At 35.3% G+C, this 25208-nt stretch overlaps 1 protein-coding gene across 1 annotated transcript; it reads right to left on the bottom strand.

Annotated features, from left to right (window-relative positions):
* Positions 1-7429: 7429 nt before the first annotated feature.
* Positions 7430-11275, bottom strand: LOC145107797 (4-coumarate--CoA ligase 2-like). Its single transcript, XM_079044747.1, has 5 exons — positions 10231-11275; positions 8811-9009; positions 8468-8681; positions 7773-7875; positions 7430-7673 (listed from the first exon to the last, which is right to left on the bottom strand). Exons 1-5 carry the CDS (start codon positions 11215-11217, stop codon positions 7554-7556), a joined length of 1623 nt encoding a protein of 540 aa, XP_078900873.1. The 5' UTR covers positions 11218-11275; the 3' UTR covers positions 7430-7553.
* Between the last annotated feature and the right edge of the window lie 13933 nt (positions 11276-25208).

Raw genomic sequence — 25208 nt, 5'->3', positions numbered from 1 at the left:
AGACCATAGACTGCCTTGTCCAGAATGTAGCAGTGATCTGGATACATCTCGTTCACGAAACCCGATGGTTGCTCTACATACACCGTCTCTTCCAGTTCTCCATTTAGGAAGGCACACTTCACATCCATTTGGAATACTTCAAAGTTCTTGTGTGCAGCATAGGCGAGAAAAATACGAACCGATTCTAGCCTTGCTACTGGAGCGAAGGTCTCTTCGTAATCTATGCCTTCTTCTTGACAGTAACCTTTCACAACCAATCTTGCCTTGTTGCGTATCACATTTCCTTCCTTATCCATCTTGTTCCTGAAAACCCACTTTAATCCAACCACGGAAGCATCCTTTGGTGTTGGAATCAGTCTCAACACTTTATTTTGCTCGAACTCATTGAGTTTGTCCTGCATCTCCTGTACCCAATCAGAATGATCGAGTGCACTCTTGATCGTCTTTGGTTCGACTTTGGAGACGAACGAATTAAACATACAGAATTCCACTTTAGAGAAAAGTGCAGTTTGTTTCGCTTTCAGTTGTGATCGTGTGAGAACCTTTTCTGTCGAATCACCAATAATTTGTGTTTGTGGATGATCTTTGGTCCATTTGGTGAGAGGAGGGTAATTAGGATCATATGAGGGATCCATTTCAGTATTCACTTCTTCTTCAAATTCTGACTGAATATCATCATCGTTTGTATTCGCATTCTCCCCCTCGAATGATGATACTTCCTCAGCTTTAGGCTCAGAATTCTCCCCCTGGACTCGACTTTCGGTTGGAATGAATGATGATGAGCTCTCCCCCTGGAATGGTGAATCTTGGTTATGTGGAAAAGACGAACCCTCCCCCTGAATATGAGAACTATCTTTTGGAGGTTCGCTTGTGTCTGGCTGTTCGGTTGTTACCGGTTGTTCTTCTGCCATTTTCTTCGCAGCATCATCGATTATCTTTTTCAAGTTATCTACCTTGTTGTCTGCAGCTTCAGATTCAGAGAGAATAGCCTTTTCTGGTTCATCAAATAGCATCATGTATTGCTCAAAGAGGTTTGAAATGTGTACCGTAACTTGACCAGAGATTGGAAATATTTCCTCCACAGAGCCTTCGGTTGTCTTCAGTTTCTTGACGTAGTTATCATCGAAGGTAACATAATAGGTCTCCTCTATTTTCTTTGAACGCTTGTTGAGAACCCTATATGCTTTGGAGGTTAAGGAATAACCCAGAAAGATTCCTTCGTCTGCTTTGACATCAAACTTGTTTCGGTGCTCCTTTGAATTGAAGATGAAGCATCTTGAACTGAACACGTGGAAAAACTTTACATTAGGCTTTCGGTTGTTCAAGATCTCATAGGGAGTGATGGAGAAACGTTTGTTGAGATAAGATCTGTTCTGTGTAAAACACGCAGCAGCTATGGCATCAGCCCAGAAATATATAGGTAGAGAAGCGAAGCTCAGCATGGTTCGGGCTGCTTCACATAAAGATTGGTTTCGCCTTTCGACAATTCCATTCTGTTGTGGAGTATACGGAGCCGAGAAATTGTGAGTTGTTCCCTTCTCTGCAAGAAAATCTTCAAAGTCTCTGTTCTTGAACTCCAACCCGTTGTCGCTTCTTATGTTGCGAACTACCTTTCGCAGTTGAACTTCTATCTGCTTGATAAAGAGTTTAAGTTTGGGAGTGGCCTCTGATTTCTACTTCAAAAAGAACACCCAAGTAAACCGAGAGAAGTCATCCACTATGACAAGTATATACGTGTTACCGCCAATGCTTTCGATTGAAGATGGACCACATAAATCAATGTGAATTAATTCAAGTGGTTCAATAACTTTTGTGTTGACTCGAGAAGGATGACTTTGTCGACTTTGCTTTCCCATTTCACATGCAGCACACATGTGTTCTTTATCGAACTTCAGAACAGGAAGACCTCGAACATGATCCCCAAGCACCAGTTTGTTGATGTCTTTAAAATTGAGATGGGAGAGTCTTCGGTGCCAAAGCCAGCTTTCGTTTGAATGAGCCTTCGTTAGTAAGCAGATTGTTGGTTTCCCTCGTATGGGATTGAGATTCAGAGGGTACATCTCTCATTTTCGCTTCGATTTCAGCAGAATATTGTTCGTCTTCTTTTCAATAATCTCTGAACCATCGTCATCGAATGAAACTTTTAACCCGGTACCAACAACTAGTTGAGAAACACTGATAAGGTTGTGTTGTAAACCTTCAACGTACGCCACTTTTCGTATCGAGAAATCGCCATTGGTGATCATACCATAACCTTTAATCGTGCCAAAAGAATTATTACCATACTTGACACTTCCACCATTTGTAAGGGACCGAAACTCCCTCAGCTCTTCCCTTCTTCCTGTCATGTGACGCGAGCAGCCACTGTCTATGTACCATTCATCGTCAAACTGCTCGTCACGTATAACCTGCAAAAATTAAGCAGATTTAGGAACCCAAAGTTTCTTGGGTCCTTGTGAGCCTTTTACAGAACAGGGAATTGTAAGAGAAACATCAACTAAAAAGGTTCTTTTTATTAAGGTTGTTTCATCTTTTCTTTTTAAAGTGAAAATTTTGATTTTATCTGATTTGAATACTTTAGGTTGAGTTTTTGAATTTGAGAATTTGACGTTGGCAGACTTTCGGTTCTCAAAATCAGGTTTAAAGGACGTCTTCTTTGCGTTTTCTGGAGAGAGCTTTCCTTTTCCCTTTCGATCATTCTGTGAGTGACAGTGAGAACGAGAGAGATGAGATTTGGAATCAGAGTTAAACTTTTGGTCATTGATCTTACATGGTTGAGAGCCGAAACTACTTTCCCTTCGGTTCCTCTCACTGGTTGGTCTAGAACCGAAACCACCCTTTTGGTTTCTCTCATCTTGAGGACCGAAACTTCTTGTTTGGTTTCTGTGCCTTTGTGGACCGAAATTCTGTTTTCGGTTGTTTTGATTCTGAGGACCGAAACTCTTCTTTCGGTTGTTTTCATCATGTTGAGCACGAGAATTGGAGTTTGCTTTTCCTTCCTCCTTTGACTTAGAAGGCTTTTCATAGCGAACGTAATTAGGGTTTTGAGATCGCCAAAACTGTTTCCTTTCAGTGAGATTCTTCTTGTACCTCAAATTTCGTTGATGTTTTCGGTCTAACACCTGTTTTGGATTTTTGTGGATGTTGGCCTTTTTCATTGGTCTTTGAGCACGAGGCTCGCTCTTTAGCGAAGAGGTTTCGCTAGACACCATGACCGGTTCACCTGAAGGAATTTTGGTACCACTTGTGTTGGGCACATCAAAGCGTGTAGAATCATTAAGTGGTTCTGCCACATACCTACCTTTTACTCTCCATGATGTTTTCTTAGATAGACCTTCTGTTTCATCAGCGTTATCAATCGGTGCTGACCAGAAAAACTTATCACAGCCACCAGCATTATCTTCTGCTACTAATGCTGTCAGTTCGGCTGTCTGTTGCTGAGTAACTCCTTGAACTGTATAAACTTGATTTGGAGTCGTTTGGAAATTTTGATATACTACAGCCTTTTCCTTGAGGACTTTGGTCCTTTCTTTGGATAAACGAGCGAACTCAACGGAATTTTCAGAAATAAGATTTTTGTTGGTTTCGGGTTCGCTTTTGACAAATTCCGAACAGTCAACCTCATCTTCTACAGATATTACACTCATATCATCATCCTCATTGAATTCAAAAGTGTTTTCAATATCAATTTTATTTTCTGAACTCAACTTGGCATTCAAAGAGTCAAATTTCTGTACAGTTTCGGTTTTGATTTTTAATTTGTCATTTTCATCCAACAAATTTTTGAGCATGTCCTTATGGTCTTTTGACTTTATGAAGGACTCTACTTTGTCAAGACCAATTTTGTAAGTGGGAGAAATGTCACCAGAAGAAACAACGTTTTCACAGTTATATGCATCGGCATCGATTTCATCCTCCTTTAACTCAAGGAAGGGTAAAATCATACGATGTATCTTCTTCCCTATTTCACAATCAAGATGCAATTGAGTAATGTTGGAATATAATCGTTTAGCAATTAAACAAAAAACATTTCGTTGTTTTAAAAGCTGTAAATTATCTCTTTGCAAATAAATTGTTTCATCCCTAGACCTAATCAACTCCTTCTCCTTCTTCTCAATCCATATATGCCTCTCATCACTCTTCGATGATACCCTGCTGATTTGATCACTTAGGTTAGAGTTTGTGACGCGAATTTGAGTTAAACTACCACTTATACTAGAAAAATTAGATTTTAATCCATTTAGTTCTTTTTCATAGTTTGTGATGGGAATTTGTAAGGAAACAAGAATAGATTGTACCTTCTTGATCAACTCATCACATTCATTGATCTGCTCACTGACAGGTTTCGCTGCAAAACACCTGTCTTCTCGCTCCTTTGCTTCATCCAGTCCCCCATCAGTGGTATAGCCTCTCATTTATGACACCCCAGAAGTCACCATTAGACACTTTCCTGCAATGTCCTCTTCTTTCACCAACAAAGCCTTGCCATGAGTGGGCTTCCTCACTTCTTCATCTTCTGAATCAGTGGACCAAACTTCAACACCTCCGAACTCATCGTCAACAATATTTCCCTGTACAATAAGAGCATTCATAGTGTTATTAGATCCAGCTTTCTTCTTCTTGATTTCTTCCAATCGTCGTGTGAGGTTCGCTTCCTCGTCCTCATCTTCATTCTTTTCTGACATCTTTCTCAGCATACAATCTTTGGCGAAGTGATTTTTGCCTCCACAGTAGTGACAATTAATGCCCGAGTCACCACCAAGTTTTACTTCCTTCTTTGGTTCTTCGTTCTGAGAAACACTCTTCGGTTCCTCCTTTGCTTTCTCGACACTGTAGCTACCTTGCCAGTTTCGGTTCTTATTTGTTGGGAACCTTCTTTTGATGAACTTCTTGGGATTTGACACCATCAAAGCATACCCTTCACTTGTTAGATCATATTCAGAAAGATCCCAATCTTCTTCTTCTTCAGCAGCATTCTTTCCTTTGGAGATTAAGGCCAAGGAACCCATGCCAGAGACCACATTTGTTTCTTTAGTCACGATACTCTCATGTGACTTTAATATTCCCACCAGTTTTGCTAGAGAATAAGTCTTGAATTGTTCATGTGCCTTCATAGTAGACACCACAACCATCCATTCGGGTCTAAGGCCATTCATGAATGTCACCTTTTGTTCAATGACTTTCCTTTCAATCCCATGCTTTATCATCTTACTAAGGAGATGATTGAAGCGATCGAAGGCTTGAATAAGCTTCTCTTCGGGCTTCTGCTTGAAGTCACCAAATTCTCAGAGCAATAATGTTTGGATTGAATGCTCAAGATCTTCATCCGTAGAATACAATTCCTTCAATCTGTCCCATATTTCTTTTGTCGTTGTGCATGAGCTTACTAACCGAAACGTGTCCGATTGTAAAGCAAACCTAATCATTCTTAAAGCTTTGATGTTGCACTGAAACTTTTCCTTCTCATCTTGGGGAATGTCTTTCACATCATTGACGAGTTGATTGTACTCCTTTTGAGTTTTAACAATTCTTGAAGTGCTTGAGTGAGCGAATGGACCTACAGTAATCGCCTCCCAGATCAAGTATACATTGTCTTCTGAGCCAATCACGTAGTCTTCAAAGTGATGCGTCCAGACCTCATAATCCTGAGTGTACAACATAGGAATCCTTGTCGTCGATCCTATGCTGTTGGAGATATTGATTGGGTTAGACTGAGAATCATCCATGGACATGACGATGTTTGTTCAAAAACCTGCTTAAGATCAGACTTGTAAATAACGTTAGGGTAAGATCGAATATTTAAAGAACTACGTCAATAGCAAATGACGGCTCTAACAATATCAATCAAAGCGGAAAACCCTAAGATCTTCTTCAACAGAAAAGATGTGTATGAATTACACAGTCTCCTGCTCTGATACCAATTGATGAGTTGAAAAACTCTTAGATCGATTAGATCTTCAACAGGCTAAACAATAAAAGCAAACAAACACAATAAACACGATATAGAATCAAGTAATGCTTAATGATTCAAATGTAGTCACGCCTCAGCAGAGCTCGATAAAGAACTTCCACTGTAGAGGCGAACTAGGGTTTGTAGTACAATGATAAGAATAATAATTAAAGCACTACCAACAAAGGATGCATGCATGCACCTTAAATACTAAACCCTAATAAAATAAATATGGTTGGACAGGCCCAAACCGGATAACAAAACTGGGCTAAGGACCGAGCCCAAGGACGCAACACTACTAGACCCAACACTATCGGATATGAGATTTGTTACAGTCGCAATAATCTAGTAAGTTTGGTTGGATATTGTAATAGCAGTCACAACATTGATCAAGATGATGGAAGAAGTACCACCGGGCATGCATTTTACTTTGGTAAATCGCCAATCACATAGTGCTCTCAAAAGCAAGAAACAATGGCATTATCATCTTGTGAAGCTGAGTATATGGTTGCTTCTGCAGCAAGTTGTCAAGCAGTTTGGTTATTAGATCGTTTGGGAGAAATAACAGGTTCTCAAGTACAAGAAGTAGTAATTAAAATTGACAACACATCAGCAATTGCATTAATAAAAAACCCAACTTTTCATGGCCAGAGCAAGCACATCAAATCTCGTTTCCACTACATACGAGAACAAGTTGAAGACAAGGAGATCACAGTTGAGCATGTCAACAAAAAGGAACAACGAGCTGACATTCTGACAAAGGTGTTAGCTAAGATAAAGTTCGTTGAAATACACAAGCTGCTAGGAGTTGAAGACCTCTCAATTTCCATTCTGAAATTAGGGGGTGATTGTTAGTTAATTTCCGGTAATACCCTTCTATACACAATGAGGTGTAGAAAGGACATTCCTTGGGCAACAATGAGTCTTAAGAAGTCGTTTAGGACTCGAGCAAATCTAGTTAGCTTAGGGAACAAGCAAGTCTCTTATATGGCAAGTTGTCTCCTAGTTAGATACAAATTAGGAGGTCATTATCGGCTATATATAGACAATCAAAACATGTAGGTTTCGATGATCAAGAGAGCATTTGAGAGGAGAGATTGTAAATAGTTTTTGAGTTATTTTCTGATTTACAATAAGAATTTTATACCTTTCAATTATGTGTTCTTATTTTTCTTCATATCAATAGTCTTTCAGGCATGATACATACTAGATGTCGATGTAATTGTAAACACTAAATGAAATCAATGAAAAAATGTATCATATGCCTTTATTTATCTTTGTGTATCATGATTATCCTAACAGGTGTTGCTTGTACTCTCCGTGAAACACTGAGCGAGCCCTAGTTTCTTCCCAACAATATGCTAAAAAGTTTTATTTCATCAATGATCATTCATTATATTCTCGAGCACCAAAGAAAAATAAAAAGAATAACCCAAGCTTGAAACATAACATTGATGTTTTCATCAAGTGCAAAAAGACTACTCAACAAATCATAACTTTATTAAAAACAATATTTAAAAATAAAAATGGTTTAATATACAGACAACAAAACACAATCCTTAACAAATTTCATCCATTAAGTTATTAATGTATCTAATAACATTTAATTTGGAACACCAGCAGCAAGCATTGCTCTCAAGTCTTTACGAAGAATTTTCCCTGATGGTGATTTAGGAATCGCATCGATAAAAAACACACGGTTTATTCTTTTATAGAATACTACCTGTAAATTATATAAAAAAAATACCATTAATCTATATACATTGAAGTAAAGACATATATAGTTTATAAATGATAAATGATTTTATATAAATATAATTACCTGTTTGTGTACAAATTTCTTGATATCGTCCTCTGTTATGCTTGAGCCAGCAGATTTTACCACAAAGGCAACCGGAACCTCTCCTGCTGCTTCATCTTTCATTCTGAGATAAATGCATCACAAAATATTATGTCAAAAATCAAATGGATGCAATTTGAAAAAAGTAAAAACCTAATTAAAATCTACCTTTGTATGATAAAACAAGTCAACCTACTTATAAGGAGTCAAAGTGTCAATTTTCATGGTGGATGGGCACTCCTTGTCTTAGTCAGAATAGTTGGTGGGAGGTAAGTGCATATTTAGATATTTTATAATATTTAATTTCTCTTATAAAATATAATTCTATTTAATGCTAGAGCCAACTAGAAAAGGACAACATATGTGCCTACCCGATTTTGATGCCAGATCCAATCATGCTATTCTCGGTATTTTCTTTTTTACCCCCAAGGACAATTTAGGTATTTGTAGAGTTGGATACTCGCATTAATCATCTTTTTGATTATTCGTTTATTATGTGTAACAAAAAGTTCATTGTACTTCACTAGCGAGACAAAATAGAAAAGGTAAATCACAATCTTGACATAGTACGGATATCAGAACATCTTTTTATTAATTTTTATATTTTATATCCTTACCACTTACGTGAGTATTATTTTTAATCATGGTCTTTTGCTCACAATTAATTCAGTACTTACGGGACAACTGCAGCATCAAAAATGTCGGGATGAGTAAGCAACAAGGCTTCCAGCTCAGCGGGTGCTACTTGAAATCCTTTGTATTTAATCAACTCCTTAAGCCTATCAACAATGGTAAGCTCATCATCATCATCAATGTACCCAATATCACCCGTATGTAACCAACCCTCTGAGTCTATTGTACTCTTAGTCGCCTCAGGGTCATTCAAATAACCTATACATAATTCAATCCACATTAAAAAAAACATATTTGGTTGAATAGTTGATGATCAATTAAATTGTGACAAATATTGGTGTTGACACATAGTGTACAAAATAAGGATTAAAAAAAAGGTAAGAATACCTTTCATGATTTGGTCACCACGAATACAAATCTCGCCACGTTGGTTTTTGGGAAGTGAGGCACCGGTTTCGGGATCGATGATTTTCATCTCGGCATTACGGACTACAGTGCCACATGCACCGGACTTTATGTCGAATGGCTCTTTAGCAAAGGCTAAGCACATGGCTAACACTGGTCCTGCCTCTGTCATACCGTAACCCTGTCATTTATTCAACTATCAGTTATCAATTATCAACTACCAGCTTCTTCTGGAGAACAGCTAATGTTGTCAAATATGCTCTCGACGTAAAGATCTAGTAAATAGTTTTCTTCTATCTTTTTTCTAATGCAAATTTTATTTTACACATTTAAATTATTATTGAGAAATTAAATTTATTATAAGTAAACAAGTATAATGCATATTTTATTTATGTATAAATATTTGGTATGTCGCTGTAAGCTTTTAAAATGTGTAAAATTACATAAAATATATATAAAGTTAACAGGCTAAAAGCTAACTGAAGGTGTTAAATTACATATAATATATACGAGTAACCAATCTCCGTATTCTAACAAAATAATATGTTTATTCTCCTTTTGTCATGTGTCACCCTATTTGGTCTCATAATTAATGTCAGGTCAGTTGTCAACCTATTTTGTCAACCTATTGGCTTTCCATTTCAAATTTCAAAATTTCCACTCTAATTACATTAAATTAATAACATTAAAATAAAAATTAAAATAAAGTTAATAAAGATTATAATGTGATATAATTTCACGTATTTATTTAAATCAATGATTATAATTTTATATAATTAAAAAATATCTCTTAATTAATAATTTATTTAAAATAATTGATTAATAATTTTGAGTTTTTTAATATGAAAGTTTAATTAATTTGGTAACCGTGGTTGGTACGGGTTATAAACTAGTTTACAAAACAACTAGCTACTACAATTATATAGAATTTTAATTTAGGTATTTCTATAATTGATAATAATGATGTAATTGGTATTTTACCAACCAATTATGTCGATGGTCGATGGGGTGGGTAACAAATATTTATGGACTCCTTGTGACCCAAGTTGTATAAAAATGAATCAATTGGTCTTATTATGTTTATAAGGACCTAACAAATTAAATCTCATCTATTCAATGAAGCAATGGATTCGGTTTTCAATTAATTCAGTGGGTCTAAAAAAAATTAAATATTTTTGGCTCTTTCCATTTAATATAAAACCATCAATCAAACAACATTTCCAGTCATTTATCTTTTTAACAGTTTCGCAAAAGGACAATACTTGTTCAATTGTGTTCATATAACGAGAAGTATTGAAAATGATGTTGATTTTAGATAATCATAAGAAATACGTGTAGACAGATGCATCAACTGTGTGTTCAAGTGTGAGAGAGAGAGAATGTTGTGGAAGGAACGCCATACCTGTCCAAGCTTCGCATTCGGGAACTTCATCCTAACAGTATCTTCAAGCTCTTTTCCCAACGGCGCCGCGCCGGACATTACCGTTCTTATCGATGACAAATCGTACTTATCCACCAATTCCTCGTTGTTCGCGATCGTCAACACGATCGGCGGCACGAATGGTCCGATCGTCACTTTGTACTTCTCGATCAGTTGCAGAAACGGAACTATGTCGAATTTCTGCATGATAAGGATGGCTGCACCTGCGCGTAATCCACACAACAAGATCGAATTCAACGAGTAGATGTGGAACAACGGCAACACGCAAATCAACACATCCTCTTTGTGGATCCATAAATTAGGATTCTCTCCATCGACTTGTTGTGCGACGCTCGTCACAAGCCCCTTGTGAGTCAACATCACTCCTTTTGGCAGTCCAGTGGTCCCGGAGGAGTACGGTAGCGCCACCACGTCGTCAGAAGAGATCTCAACCTCCGGCAATTTAGTCTCGTCGCCGGAAATCAGCTCCGAGTAGTGCAGACATCCTTCCGGAGCCGAATCGATGCACACAATCTTAATTGAATTCTCCGATGCGAAGTCTCTGACCTTCGGTACGTGTGCGGATTGCGTGATGATGATCTTAGCGCTGGAGGCTTTTGCCTGCTTGATGATCTCAGCAGCGGTGAAGAACGGGTTGGCCATGGTGGAGATGGCGCCTAGGTAAGATGCACCGAAGAAAGAGTAAACGAATTCAGCCGAGTTTGGAAGCAAGATCATGATTACGTCGCCCTTGTTGATGCCGTGTTGGTGAAGAGCAGAAGCAACTTTTCGTGACGTGAGCTCGACTTCGGCGTAGGTGTGGACTTCACCGGTGGCGCCATCAATGAGACAAGGGCGTTCACTGAAGTCTGAAATGTTTTCAAAACAATACGAGTGTAAAGGTAGATGTTTGGGTATGTAGATATCCGGGAGTTTTGATCGGAAAATTATCTCCTTCTCCGGCTCCATCGGAAAATATTTCTAGAGAGAGAAATAGGCGTCTGGATTGGGAATTAAAAGGTTGTAAAAAGGCAAAATCCTTTATACGCCTGTTGTGGCCGGAGGGTAGTTTGGGGATTATGGGTTGGTTTGAAGGGTAATAATGGAAATTTGTTCAAGTGGTCGGAGGGCATAATGGGCAATTGGGCATTGGTGTGGTTGGTGAGGTTGGAGTCGTTTTTTTGTTATACCACTTTTATGCTGACTTTGTAGCCACATGTCTTTGAATAAAATAAATTATGAACGAGATTATACTAAGTCGACAATAACGTGGAATCATATGAAACGGAAAGTCATGTTTATGTTTGTTTATTAAGTTAAGATGGTTTTGGTATTGAGGGGTAGGTCAACTTTTGGGTGGTGATTCTTTAAAGTTTGATATCACAAAGTTAAGACGCCTTGTCTACCTACCACACTTACTCGCTGGAGGACATGTGATCTATTGCCGTCGGCGACAATTCCGGTGAATCACCGATGATTTACAATTACAACGTGCATTTAAAAAGTATACACGTTTAAAATTAACTTTTAGACATCTAGCGATTCATTTTCTAAAAAATGTAATGCGTTTTTTTATAAAAAAAAATTCTTACAACTTTCCTAATGATTTTATAGTTGACGAGACTATAACAATAATGTATATCTTGTTGTCATTTTTTGTGGTTTTATTCAATAAAATTTTGGATTTGTACCTGTTTAAATTTAAATCTTTTTTGTCTTTTATTATCTTACACTTTTTTTCCTTCAAATTCTATATTTCTTTTCATATTTAAAATATTTAAGAAATAAAATGGAACCCATCCCACCCCACTAGGGGTGAGCAAAAACCACACCGCAACTAAAATTAACCGCAAAAACCACATAAACCGCAATCGATTAACCGCGACCGCAATAAAAACCGATGGTGTGGTTTTCTGTTTTTCAAAAACCGCAAATTTGCGGTGCGGTGCGGTTATTAGTTTTCAAAAACCGCAAAAAAAAACCGCACCGCACCGCATATATTATATATAATTTTTTTATTAATTATTAATATATTAAATATTAAAAATAAGACAAGTTTCATGGATGAAAGAAAGATAAAATTTTAGAAGACAAAAGTGTTGGTTTTTTTTATGTTTAACATTGGAAAATGGTGAAATTTGACAATTTTAAGATATTTATTATTAATTACTAGAGATTTAAAGTTTTTAAGATATTAGTTGTTTGTGATTTAAGTTAATTGTTTTATACCTTATAGTTTTTTATTAGTACAAGTAATATGTTTAAACTCTTAAAGCTGTTTGAACTCTAAAGTGCGGTTAAAAACCACAAAAATAACCGCACCAAATCCATGCCGTTAATAACCGAAACACAAAAAAACAAAACAACACCGCAAAAAATAACCACCTAACCGCACCGCAAAAATAACCGCACCAAGCAGTTTTGAAAATGGATTAACCGCATTTGCGGTTAGTGGTGAGGTTTTGGCCAATAGTCGCACCGAACCGCACCGCGTTCATCCCTACACCCCACCATATCCTTTTTCATTCAAACATGTTCAAGAAATTATATTCATATTCTCTTTCAAAAAATTCTCATATTGCGGTCCAGATTAGTATGCTCCGACGACATTGTTTCTCTGCTATGACATCCATTGAAGCCTCTGTTGTGGTTATCGAAACCTAAACCGTCATCTACTTTCATCTTCTTTTCCAATAAACTGCAACATCGACAAGTAAGAAAAACTAGTCTCCTACGTCAATATCAACATCAACAACCCATTGATTTCACTTTTTGCCTTGCAATTTTTGGGTCTACAAGATGTTGAAAAGCTTACATCTTTTACTCCTAACGATTAACATTCGGTATGAATCTTCTTTCATTTTTGTTTTTGAGATCATTATGAATCTCAAAGCTATTGAAGTCCACATTTGACTTTTCGTGATCGAGTAATTATACATCATTTTGAAAATTTTCTAAGAATTATTTCTTTGTGACATAAAAAAAAGATAATTTGATGAAAAAAGCAGAATGTATTCATATAATATAACACCCGTTTTCAAGGTTGTTAAATTGTCAATTTGAGGATTTTAAGATTTTGCGGTTTAAGGGAAAAACCCGTAGTCGCAATGTGAATATAGAGGTATAGCGCTGCGAGCCACGTCACAAGTAGCGACATGACCATGGATGGGTCGCGACGTGAAGCCGCAAAAAGCCCAAACCTTAATCTAGGGTCTTGAGCCCTATATAACGACACTAACTTCTAGGGTTTCCCCAATTTTCCGGCCTCCAACCCCAGAAACCCTTCACCTCCAAAACCCTAGACTCATTTACCTTCTTTCCTTGTGTTTGGTGCTTTAGAGAGAAATTGAAGAGTCGGTTGCTATTTTTATGTCTAGAGAAGCAAACTCCAAAGAATTTCTACCTTCTTATGGCCTTCTCAAGCTCAGTAAATTATCAAGTTCCCACCTTTAAGGTTTTTGCATGCTAGATCTAGGATTTAGAGCTTAGTTGGTCACCTTTGTCTTGACTCCTTGGAGTTTGGATAACTCATGGGATATAAATGAAAGATCTTATATGTCCAAGAGTCATTATAGAATGATATTGCTAATAACATATGATCTTATAGGGTCACACCTTATAACAAGTTACCATTAATTGATTTTGTATTAATATATTTTGATTATTATTAAATATCAACACTTGTATTTAATTGTAAAAACATTATTTTATGAAAATAATATTTAACAATATATTGGGAATTATTATTTTCAGTGTTCATTGATTATTAATAATGTTTTCTCTTATTTACCGACTACGTATGATTATGCATTCATAATGCCACCATCAATGTTACTAATAGCCTTGCATGGTTGTGGGTGAAAGGTTATGAACATATTATCTAAGAAAATATAGCATTGAAAGCATATAACAATTTTCTAGTCAAATGTCTAACTAAACTTACAAGGATCCTACATTTTCATTATATTATTGCAACTACAATGTAACATCCGATTATCATGTATTATCATCTAGCTCTTAACTTTATCAAAGTTGCATAATTGGTCCCTTGTGGTAAAAGTTTCACATTTTAGTCGTACGTTGGGCGTACTTGAGGGTACGCGCAGTGTACTCGTGTGATGTGGGATCGCGGGTGTCCTACTAGTATGCATGGCATAAGTGTGGTACGCCAGGCGTACTAGCCCAGTCACTAAACCCTAATTTTAAGGGTTGCTCCTTATTTAAACAACCCTATGCCTCCTTTGGACTATAATTAGCAGCCACCATTCCCTCCTCAAACCCTAATCTCGAGTCTAAGCTTGTTAGTGAGAGTTTGGGAGCTTATTAAGGGATTTTGGTGTATATTGTTGAAGAAGTAGGCTAGAGAAGAAGGAGTTGTTGCTTGCAAGCTTGTAGATACAGAAACCACTCCTCATTGTGCATATTTTTCAGGTATAAAGTTTATACCTTGATGAGTTTCCTTTTTGATCTCCATGGATAAGTTTTATGAGCTTTTTGTCCCCAAGTTTGGACCTTTATGAGTTTGGAGCACTCCAAGGAATATTAGTTGTCCTTTCATACATTTTAGGACTTGTAGATTCATAAAAATGGTTGCTTGATCATTTCCTATGGCCCATGCATTAGTAAAGTGACTTAGAGTGCGATGGAAGTTAGAGTTTGTTGCATTGGGTCCTTTCTAGCCATGCAAAGGCTAAAGTCGACGACTTTATAAGTTAAGCTACCCTAGGATGATCAGATCTAAAGTTGGGTTAGATGTCCTAACGAATTAAGACATAAAAGTTGGTGAAGTTGGATAAGACGGAGTATGTCAGGCGTACTCCTAGCTACGCCCTGCGTAACCAGTTCCTTTCCCGATTGGTTGATGATCAAGTAGTACGCCTCGCGTAAGAAAGAGTACACCCAGCGTACGCATTGGGCAGTTGAATTCCGTTGACTTTTGGTCAAGATTTAGGGTTTTGGACCATGGGAAGGGCAAAATGGTATTTTTGCCCTTAAAGGACATAGTTGTGGGATTTGGACTCGTGGGTTGAGTTATGGACCTTAATTATTAATTAGGTTTAATTAATTCGTTGATTAGGGGGAGTCTAGTTCCAGCAGTTCGGGTGTGAGATTTACTTGTCGTCAGTAATAAGTGAGTCTCCTCACTTATTCTTACATGTATGGTAGAATAGCTGTATTTGTGATGACCAACTAGGTCTACTGTTATTTGTAGTATGATGTTTATGTATGACTGAGACTGAGGGTAGTCTCCAGGGTTGCTGATAACCCATAGGGCGTGCTGTTGCCCACTGGGACTGCTGATATCCCCAGGGTGTTGATAACCGTAGTCGTTTATTTATGTTGTGTTGTATGTGGTATCTTGGGGAACTCACTAAGCTTTTTGCTTACAGTTGTTGATTTATGTGTTTCAGGTACTTTTGAGGACCATGGTGTGACAACCATCAAATTTCGGTCAAGTCAAAGTCAAACAAAGTCAACTAGTCAAACCGGTCAACTCCATTAACCCTTGTATGATAGGGTTTACGTTATGTAATCACTGTATAATTCGCTATTTTAATGAGAAAACATCATTTGGAAAGTTCATGTGTTTGATTTTCCTTAGCCTTAACAGTGCTAAACAATGAACCAAAGCGATAAAACACTATTGCACAATCATCGGGATTGTGTAGGACACTAAATCATGGCTTAACGGGGTCTATGGACCTTGCGTTGCGAAGCCGGGCACTCAAAAAGATCACAAACGAAACCTCTCGCAATCTCATTCAAACCCTACTCAAGATTACTTGACGCTAATAGGATCGAAACTCATACACTACGATATAAATTGACGTTAATAGCAATATAGTATAGTACAACGTTATAACTATAATCAAATTAAATTATGATACCATATTAAAATCAAATCAAAGTATAATGCTCTAATTAAATTTAAAAGAATCAAACTTGAATGCTATAATTAAACTTCAAATCAAAGTAGATTGTTATAATCAAATAATAACTCATCTTTTATAAAACTCAATTTTTATAAACTTTACATTAAATTTTATAAAACTCTATTTTTATAAACTTTACATTAAATTTTATAAAACTCTTATATTAATTATGTAAAAGATGCTTGTGTTAGTGGGAAATTATGAAGACCACCAAAAGCAAAAAGATTATTCCCATGGTCTCCCACTCACACCTCCCATCCACTTTCCTTTCCTTTTTCTCTCAACACATTATTCTCTTCACCACTTAAACCTTCTCTATTCTTTTTCTCACTCTCAATCTCGAAATTTCCTCCAAGAATACTCATATTTCATCCAAGAACAATCTATTATACTCAAATCTTCATCCCTCTTGAAGCATTCATCAAGGTATGTTGTTAAAAGTTTCATATTCATACAAGAAACAAATTAAATCCACCAAAATATCTAAAACTCATTTTATGCATAAACCTGATTTTTCTAAGAATCCCATCAATAAAATAAGAAGTTTTGGAAATTTTCAGAAAATAATTTATTTTTATTGAATTACTATAATTATTGCAATAAAGTAGGGCAATAATTCACATAAAATACCTTTTGCATTCAATAAATTCTGAGAAAATTCTGGGATGACCTGTATACTGATTAAACATGATATATGAAGTTTCATGCATTTATATTACTTTTTACTATTATTTATGATTTTATTGATTAATTAATAATGAAATATATAAAAAATACTTCTCATAGTCACAAATATCTGAAACTTATACACTGAGCTCTACATCATGTTATAAAACTATGGTTAATTTTACAGATTTTTTGAGAATCATTTACTATTTTTCCCGAATTTTGTGTTGTTTAATCATTAAAATATTAAATAAATACTAAAACAGTTCAGAAAAATATACAAATTTTACAGTAATTCATATTGTATGAAATAATGATTTCCTAATAATTTCATAATTTTTCAATACTGGTTACTATTTAAAACTATTTTCCTAAGTATTTAAGCATGTAAAAATGCATTTTAATGATTATTTCATATAAATAATTGTTAAAATCTGTAAATAATTATAATTGGGCAAGTTATTATTTTAATAAGAAATTATTAAAATCTGGCCTAAATTGAAAATATAAATTAATTATGCAAAGTAAGTAATTCAATTTAAAATTCATTTAACAAATAAATACCTTAATATTATAATCAAAATGAATTATTGTTAATTCATCTAATATAAGAATATGTGTCTAATTATTTGTATTAATACTCCATTCTCGTTTAGCAGTTCCTAAACCAAAACTATTAATTATATTAGGTTCTACGCCATTTTGACCCGAATCGTCTATCGTACGACACACGCATTTCGTTTTGGGACTAATGTGAGTAATCTACCCCATACTTTATAATTTTCAATACTTTTGGGGTGTATCATGTGGTTCTAATATGTTCCAACTTCATTTTATTGTTTTATCACAATTGAGACATTGTTGGAACATTTATACGTGAGTCATTAATTGTATAACTATTGTTTGTTTACGCTACATGTACTTGTAGTGCATTATCATTTTTAGTCTAATCTCCATGACTATGTCCGTATTCTTGAGGTACGTTATGGACAATAATAGCGCTATTGGGTTGACCACCTCGCCTTGGGACGCTAAGGTGATTGATCGCACGTGGTTGAGTGTGTATGATGATTAGATGCTCCATCCTATATATATTTATATATATATATATATATATATATATATATATATATATATATATATATATATATATATATATACATATGTATATATAGGGTGAGGACTTATTGTTGTTGTTATCATTTGTTAATCAATTTTTGATTTATAAACCGTTATCTCAAATACAATTGTTTGCCGACTTCAAAAGAAAACAAATTTCCAATTATAAAGGTTTCAACTTCACAATTTTCTCTACTAAAATTAGATTACTCACCAACTCTCGTAGTTGACCTGTTTTTACCCATGATGCAGATTTGAAGAATGAAGTTGATGAAAAATAGGTTGTGCCTTAGAAATCCACAAGACTATTTAAATTTGATGTAATAAATGTTGTTCATATTTGGATTTGTATTTGTATGTTGTGGATCTTGTTTGCATACTTAGTACTTAATTGAATCTAATCCTATTATAACATAGTTGTCATGAGACTTTGAACAATATATCACGCCTCGATCGATTCCGACAAGGATCGGGGTGTGACAGATTGGTATCAGAGCCCTTGACTATAGGGAATTAGGTTAATTGCCTTGACCTAGTCTATAGCCTCTAGGGTCCTCTCGTATGCTAGTTTATAAAATGCACACACAACTGCATGCAATTCGCACTTAGAAAATCCTAGGAATACCTGTGTGTGTTAATTGCTCCCTTATGTGCATACGTATTACTCCTGACACTTATATGTGTGCATACACTTGTGAATATTCTCCACTTTCTCTGAAAATCACACACATACTCAAGTTGTTTAACAAAATGTATATACATATATGTATTCCTTAGAGCTCATAGGAAATTCAAAGTCATCCACTCTAGTTGGGTAGGATCATAGTAATGGACGCGTAGTAACCGGAAGGGAGAGGTGCCGGTAGCCCGAAAGTCCTGACTAGGTAAGCATTCGTATACATCCCAATCAACCGAGGGACCAGTTTGCTTATCTGGGGACCAAAGGCGAGAGTTCCCAAACCTATAGGCCAAAGCGCGTCATTCACATTACTTTTGAGCCATCAAAATACCCGACCTTATCAAACGTATCCGAAAAGATACACTCCAAAATGGCCAACTCATTGGACTATTAAGTTCCCTATGGGCCTAGAAGTGGGAAAGAAATGTGAAAACTTAGTTTTGTGGGGGCCCACGCAAGTGCTACATGTTTCACATTTAGTAACCATGGAAAGCCCAAAAGGTGCCCAACACTCCTAACCATGGCCCAACAAGTGTTTTACAATTATTTTACCCAACAATGTCTAAAAAAAACTTTATTTCCCTAATCAATTTACAAATAACTCACAAGTTCATATGCGTGTTTCTCATAGTTGACATGTTCCTTGTTTGGTTGTGGACTTAGGGTAGACTCATTAGGATCAACAGTCTAATAAAATTTTAATTACACATAACTGGGGGCATGTCGAGTGAATCTTAGGAGTGGATCAGACATGGAACAAATCACAAGATTATAATCAAGTTATTCCTACTAAATTCATAAGTCTATTTATATAGACCTCTGGTATAGAGTCGTCAGCGTAGTCGTGTCGGCAATCTAGAATATAGCTAAATACATATACAAACTATAATACCCAAATTATACAAAATTTTCTGCATAAAAAAATCAATAGACAAACACAATGAAACTAAAAAGGGTATCAATCTATCAAGAGAAAAACACATACAATGTAGATTAAAATCCACTAATTATAACAAAATGGCTAAAAGAAAAGGTAAGGACTAAGGATTGTTAAGTCCTCTCTTCTTATAAATAGCTTTGAAGCAAGCTTGCCTAAGCTTCTTTGTTCTTTCTGTCAATTCCATACCTGACAATTTCTCCATCATCTTCTTGTGCCCTGCTAACGTCTCTACCTCCTCCTTTAATCCCAACTCCTAGTTTTTTTAGGTAGATGCAATATATTTTTCGTGTGAGTTCATAAAATTTACAATGAGTTAAGTTTATGTAAATATAAATCAGAAATCGTAGTAAAACAACTGATTCGATGTGGCATATGCCTAGGGCCTATGTTTATGTTATAAAGAAACTAATAATTAAAATTTTAGAAAATACCAAAATAACTTTGGTTACCAAGTGCATGCATACATGCATGAGTAATGTATAGAAGGTTATTATCGTAGTTTACCTTGGCATTTTGAATGAGGGATTGAAGGCTCTTAAGTTTTCTATGAGGCCATCTGTTTATGTTTAGCTCTCTGCATCTTTTCTTCAACAATGTTAACCCTATCCCTAGTTCCTTTGCTGCCATGATTATCGGCATCTCAAAGTACTTCGCTATCTCTTCAAACTCCAATGGTATCAATCTATTTGCCACCTTCCGGCCACCGTGATCAGTGGTGGCAGCACTAGAACTACCTGTAGCCTCACCACCGGATTTACAGTCTTCACTGAAACTAACCAATGGTAAATTACCATCCTCCCAACAATCCCATAAGCTTATGTCTTTAAGGGGATCCAAATCGTGAAACTCATTTCTAGAAATGATGTTTTGATCTTTGTTAAGTACTGTGGAAACGTTCTGATCGAGCACTTCATGCAATTTTTCCGACAACTCGTAATCATGATGGTCGAGCATGTCACCACTGCAAAAATCCAAAAAAAAAAAAAAAAAAAAAAAAAAAAAAAAAAAAACTCAAGATAATCAAATCCAATACGATGAAAGACTCTTTTTTATCACTACAAATCCAAACCGTGTTTTGATCAATATAGACAAAATCACTTTTATGTGCGAAAGATGGGGTAATGAGTGACGTTTATATATACCTGAAAAGATCTTGATGATCAAAGTACTGAAACCAATCGAGGTCATCTATGGGGTTTTGATGATCTGCAGGTGGATCCATTTGTGAGGGAGAAGTTAAAAGTTACGGTAAGAATGTGATGATTTATATAAGTGAAGTGGGAGAAGTAATTAATAACAAATAAAGAGGAAATGAATATATATGGTCTTTGAACTGTAACCTTCTTCTTCAATTCACACACATATACGTATATGTTGCCGCAAATTATGACTTATGTGCCTCATGCATTTAATACATCACATGCCTACCGCATATTCTTGACTTTGAAGCTACGTACCAGTTTCAAATTTCCCCAGTAGCACACTTTTCATTAGAAAGTACTCCAAGTCTTCACACATGAACCAGTTAGAAAGTACTCCAAGTCTTCATACATGAACCAGTTAGAAAGTACTCCAAGTCTTCACACATGAACCAATTAGAAAGTACTCCAAGTCTTCACACATGCAAATTATGACTTGTGTGTCGCTATAGGTAACTAATAAAATTTTATTTTTTAACCCCTTAAATATCAGTACAAGCTTCTAACCTCGACGTTTAAATTCAAAATTTCTTTTTATTACTAAAACTAGCATCGATTCAAGTATATAAACCATGAATCTTGAGAACACGGCAAAACCCAAATAAGTCTTATCATCTATGTAAAAAAAAAACTCAGGGTTTTTACTAGTAAATCTATCAGTGGCGGAGCTTGAACAATTAACTTGGGGGGGGGGGGGAATATTATAAACTGAAATTAAAATTAAAAAAAAAACAGATTGTTTTCTACAAATAAACACCAAAAACACCTAGAAAAAGAATTACAACTCAGCCCGACAGCCTTTAATGTCTTTAAAAACAGATTATGAATGATATATTAGTAAGCAGACAACAATTTCTCTTTCAATGTTTTCATCTTTCCCATGATTATATCTAGAAAAATCAAAATGAAGGAACAATTGATCCAATCAAAACAAAATCAAATTCAAAATTAGAACAATAACCAATAACTCATTTAACAATAACCAAATCAATCTTTGTTGTCACTTTTCAGTTTTGTTTGAAGCTGACAAGCTGTTAAGCATAACCAAATCAATAACCAAATCTATAAGTTCATAACTTATAAATCAAATTGGCAAATCGCCAAATCGCAAATGACAGCCAAATTAAAAGGAAACTCAGTAAGACAGTAGTAACGCATAAATAGGCAACAAATTGACAGAAAACAGCAGCAGCAGTGCAATACGCCAACACCAACAATCAACAATCTTACAATCAGAAAAGAAAGAACATCTGAACAGGATTTGGGTCTCGGGATTACATACCTGATTTCTGTGAAGTGAGAATGGGGACTTGGGCACTTGGCGATGGCGATTGGCGAGAGTGAGACCAGGCGACTGACTTGGCGAGACAGCGACAAACGAACAACAGGCGAGATAGGCAGCGAATTGGGAAAATAGGGATGAATCGATTTTGATTTCTTGATACCGCTTGGTCGCTTGGAGAATTGGGAGTATTGGACCATTCTGATTAGGAATCGGGAGGGGCCAAAGCCCAAGTTTGAAGATATCAGGCCTATAACTATTTTATTTTGAACTACAATTCCTACTTCTAGCCCAATAATACTACGCCCCTGGAATCTATGAGGGCTAGTGTAAACATTATGGTCATATATCATTAAGATTCTATGGACTTAGAATGTGTGATTCCGCCTCATTCCCTGTTCCTTGTTTGGTTGTGGGCTTAAGGCGGGGTCACCCATCCAAAATGCCCTTGCAATCTTAATGATATACGACTAGTTTACGTCAATCGACTATAAAAGAACTTGTAGGACTTATAATGCAAATTTCGTCAAAATTTGTTGAAACATTCGTAATGATGGAACTCGCTAACTACGTTATAAAATATTCATAGTGGTAATACCAAGGATAAAACAGGGAGTATAAAAGCACACATAGAATACTCTATCATCCCAAAACAATAAACTCCTTTTAAATTGACTCAGTTCAAGTTACAATAAGAAATTTCCAAGGTCATCATGTGACATCAGGAGGGTTGTTCCTCACCATAATCAATTTCTTGTACTATGAAAAGTTTTCCACATCTTTTTCCAAACTCTTGAAGTCCCAATCAAAATGCAAATTTCGGGACGAAATTCCCTCTAACGGGGGGATGATGTGACAACCATCAAATTTCGGTCAAGTCAAAGTCAAACAAAGTCAACTAGTCAAACCGGTCAACTCCATTAACCCTTGTATGATAGGGTTTACGTTATGTAATCACTGTATAATTCGCTATTTTAATGAGAAAACATCATTTGGAAAGTTCATGTGTTTGATTTTCCTTAGCCTTAACAGTGCTAAACAATGAACCAAAGCGATAAAACACTATTGCACAATCATCGGGATTGTGTAGGACACTAAATCATGGCTTAACGGGGTCTATGGACCTTGCGTTGCGAAGCCGGGCACTCAAAAAGATCACAAACGAAACCTCTCGCAATCTCATTCAAACCCTACTCAAGATTACTTGACGCTAATAGGATCGAAACTCATACACTACGATATAAATTGACGTTAATAGCAATATAGTATAGTACAACGTTATAACTATAATCAAATTAAATTATGATACCATATTAAAATCAAATCAAAGTATAATGCTCTAATTAAATTTAAAAGAATCAAACTTGAATGCTATAATTAAACTTCAAATCAAAGTAGATTGTTATAATCAAATAATAACTCATCTTTTATAAAACTCAATTTTTATAAACTTTACATTAAATTTTATAAAACTCTATTTTTATAAACTTTACATTAAATTTTATAAAACTCTTATATTAATTATGTAAAAGATGCTTGTGTTAGTGGGAAATTATGAAGACCACCAAAAGCAAAAAGATTATTCCCATGGTCTCCCACTCACACCTCCCATCCACTTTCCTTTCCTTTTTCTCTCAACACATTATTCTCTTCACCACTTAAACTTTCTCTATTCTTTTTCTCACTCTCAATCTCGACATTTCCTCCAAGAATACTCATATTCCATCCAAGAACAATCTATTATACTCAAATCTTCATCCCTCTTGAAGCATTCATCAAGGTATGTTGTTAAAAGTTTCATATTCATACAAGAAACAAATTAAATCCACCAAAATATCTAAAACTCATTTTATGCATAAACCTGATTTTTCTAAGAATCCCATCAATAAAATAAGAAGTTTTGGAAATTTTCAGAAAATAATTTATTTTTATTGAATTACTATAATTATTGCAATAAAGTAGGGCAATAATTCACATAAAATACCTTTTGCATTCAATAAATTCTGAGAAAATTCTGGGATGACCTGTATACTGATTAAACATGATATATGAAGTTTCATGCATTTATATTACTTTTTACTATTATTTATGATTTTATTGATTAATTAATAATGAAATATATAAAAAATACTTCCCATAGTCACAAATATCTGAAACTTATACACTGAGCTCTACATCATGTTATAAAACTATGGTTAATTTTACAAATTTTTTGAGAATCATTTACTATTTTTCCCGAATTTTGTGTTGTTTAATCATTAAAATATTAAATAAATACTAAAACAGTTCAGAAAAATATACAAATTTTACAGTAATTCATATTGTATGAAATAATGATTTCCTAATAATTTCATAATTTTTCAATACTGGTTACTATTTAAAACTATTTTCCTAAGTATTTAAGCATGTAAAAATGCATTTTAATGATTATTTCATATAAATAATTGTTAAAATCTGTAAATAATTATAATTGGGCAAGTTATCATTTTAATAAGAAATTATTAAAATCTGGCCTAAATTGAAAATATAAATTAATTATGCAAAGTAAGTAATTCAATTTAAAATTCATTTAACAAATAAATACCTTAATATTATAATCAAAATGAATTATTGTTAATTCATCTAATATAAGAATATGTGTCTAATTATTTGTATTAATACTCCATTCTCGTTTAGCAGTTCCTAAACCAAAACTATTAATTATATTAGGTTCTACGCCATTTTGACCCGAATCGTCTATCGTACGACACACGCATTTCGTTTTGGGACTAATGTGAGTAATCTACCCCATACTTTATAATTTTCAATACTTTTGGGGTGTATCATGTGGTTCTAATATGTTCCAACTTCATTTTATTGTTTTATCACAATTGAGACATTGTTGGGACATTTATACGTGAGTCATTAATTGTATAACTATTGTTTGTTTACGCTACATGTACTTGTAGTGCATTATCATTTTTAGTCTAATCTCCATGACTATGCCCGTATTCTTGAGGTACGTTATGGACAATAATAGCGCTATTGGGTTGACCACCCCGCCTTGGGACGCTAAGGTGATTGATCGCACGTGGTTGAGTGTGTATGATGATTAGATGCTCCATCCTATATATATTTATATATATATATATACATATGTATA

The sequence above is a fragment of the Lactuca virosa genome, chromosome 4 (assembly GCF_052849685.1).
Source record: "Lactuca virosa cultivar CGN04683 chromosome 4, Lactuca_virosa_CGN04683_v6, whole genome shotgun sequence".
Classification (NCBI taxonomy): Eukaryota; Viridiplantae; Streptophyta; class Magnoliopsida; order Asterales; family Asteraceae; genus Lactuca; species Lactuca virosa.
Note: the sequence above shows the minus strand (reverse complement) of the source record. Positions and strands in the feature narration are given on the sequence as shown.

Coding starts and splice junctions, on each gene's coding strand:
- LOC145107797 (XM_079044747.1), bottom strand. CDS start 11,217: ATGGAGCCGGAGAAGGAGATAATTTTCCGATCAAAACTCCCGGATATC. Junction 7,876..8,467: donor TTTGATGCTGCAGTTGTCCC/GTAAGTACTGAA, acceptor CATTTATCTCAG/AATGAAAGATGAAGCAGCAG. Junction 7,674..7,772: donor AGAAATTTGTACACAAACAG/GTAATTATATTT, acceptor TATAATTTACAG/GTAGTATTCTATAAAAGAAT.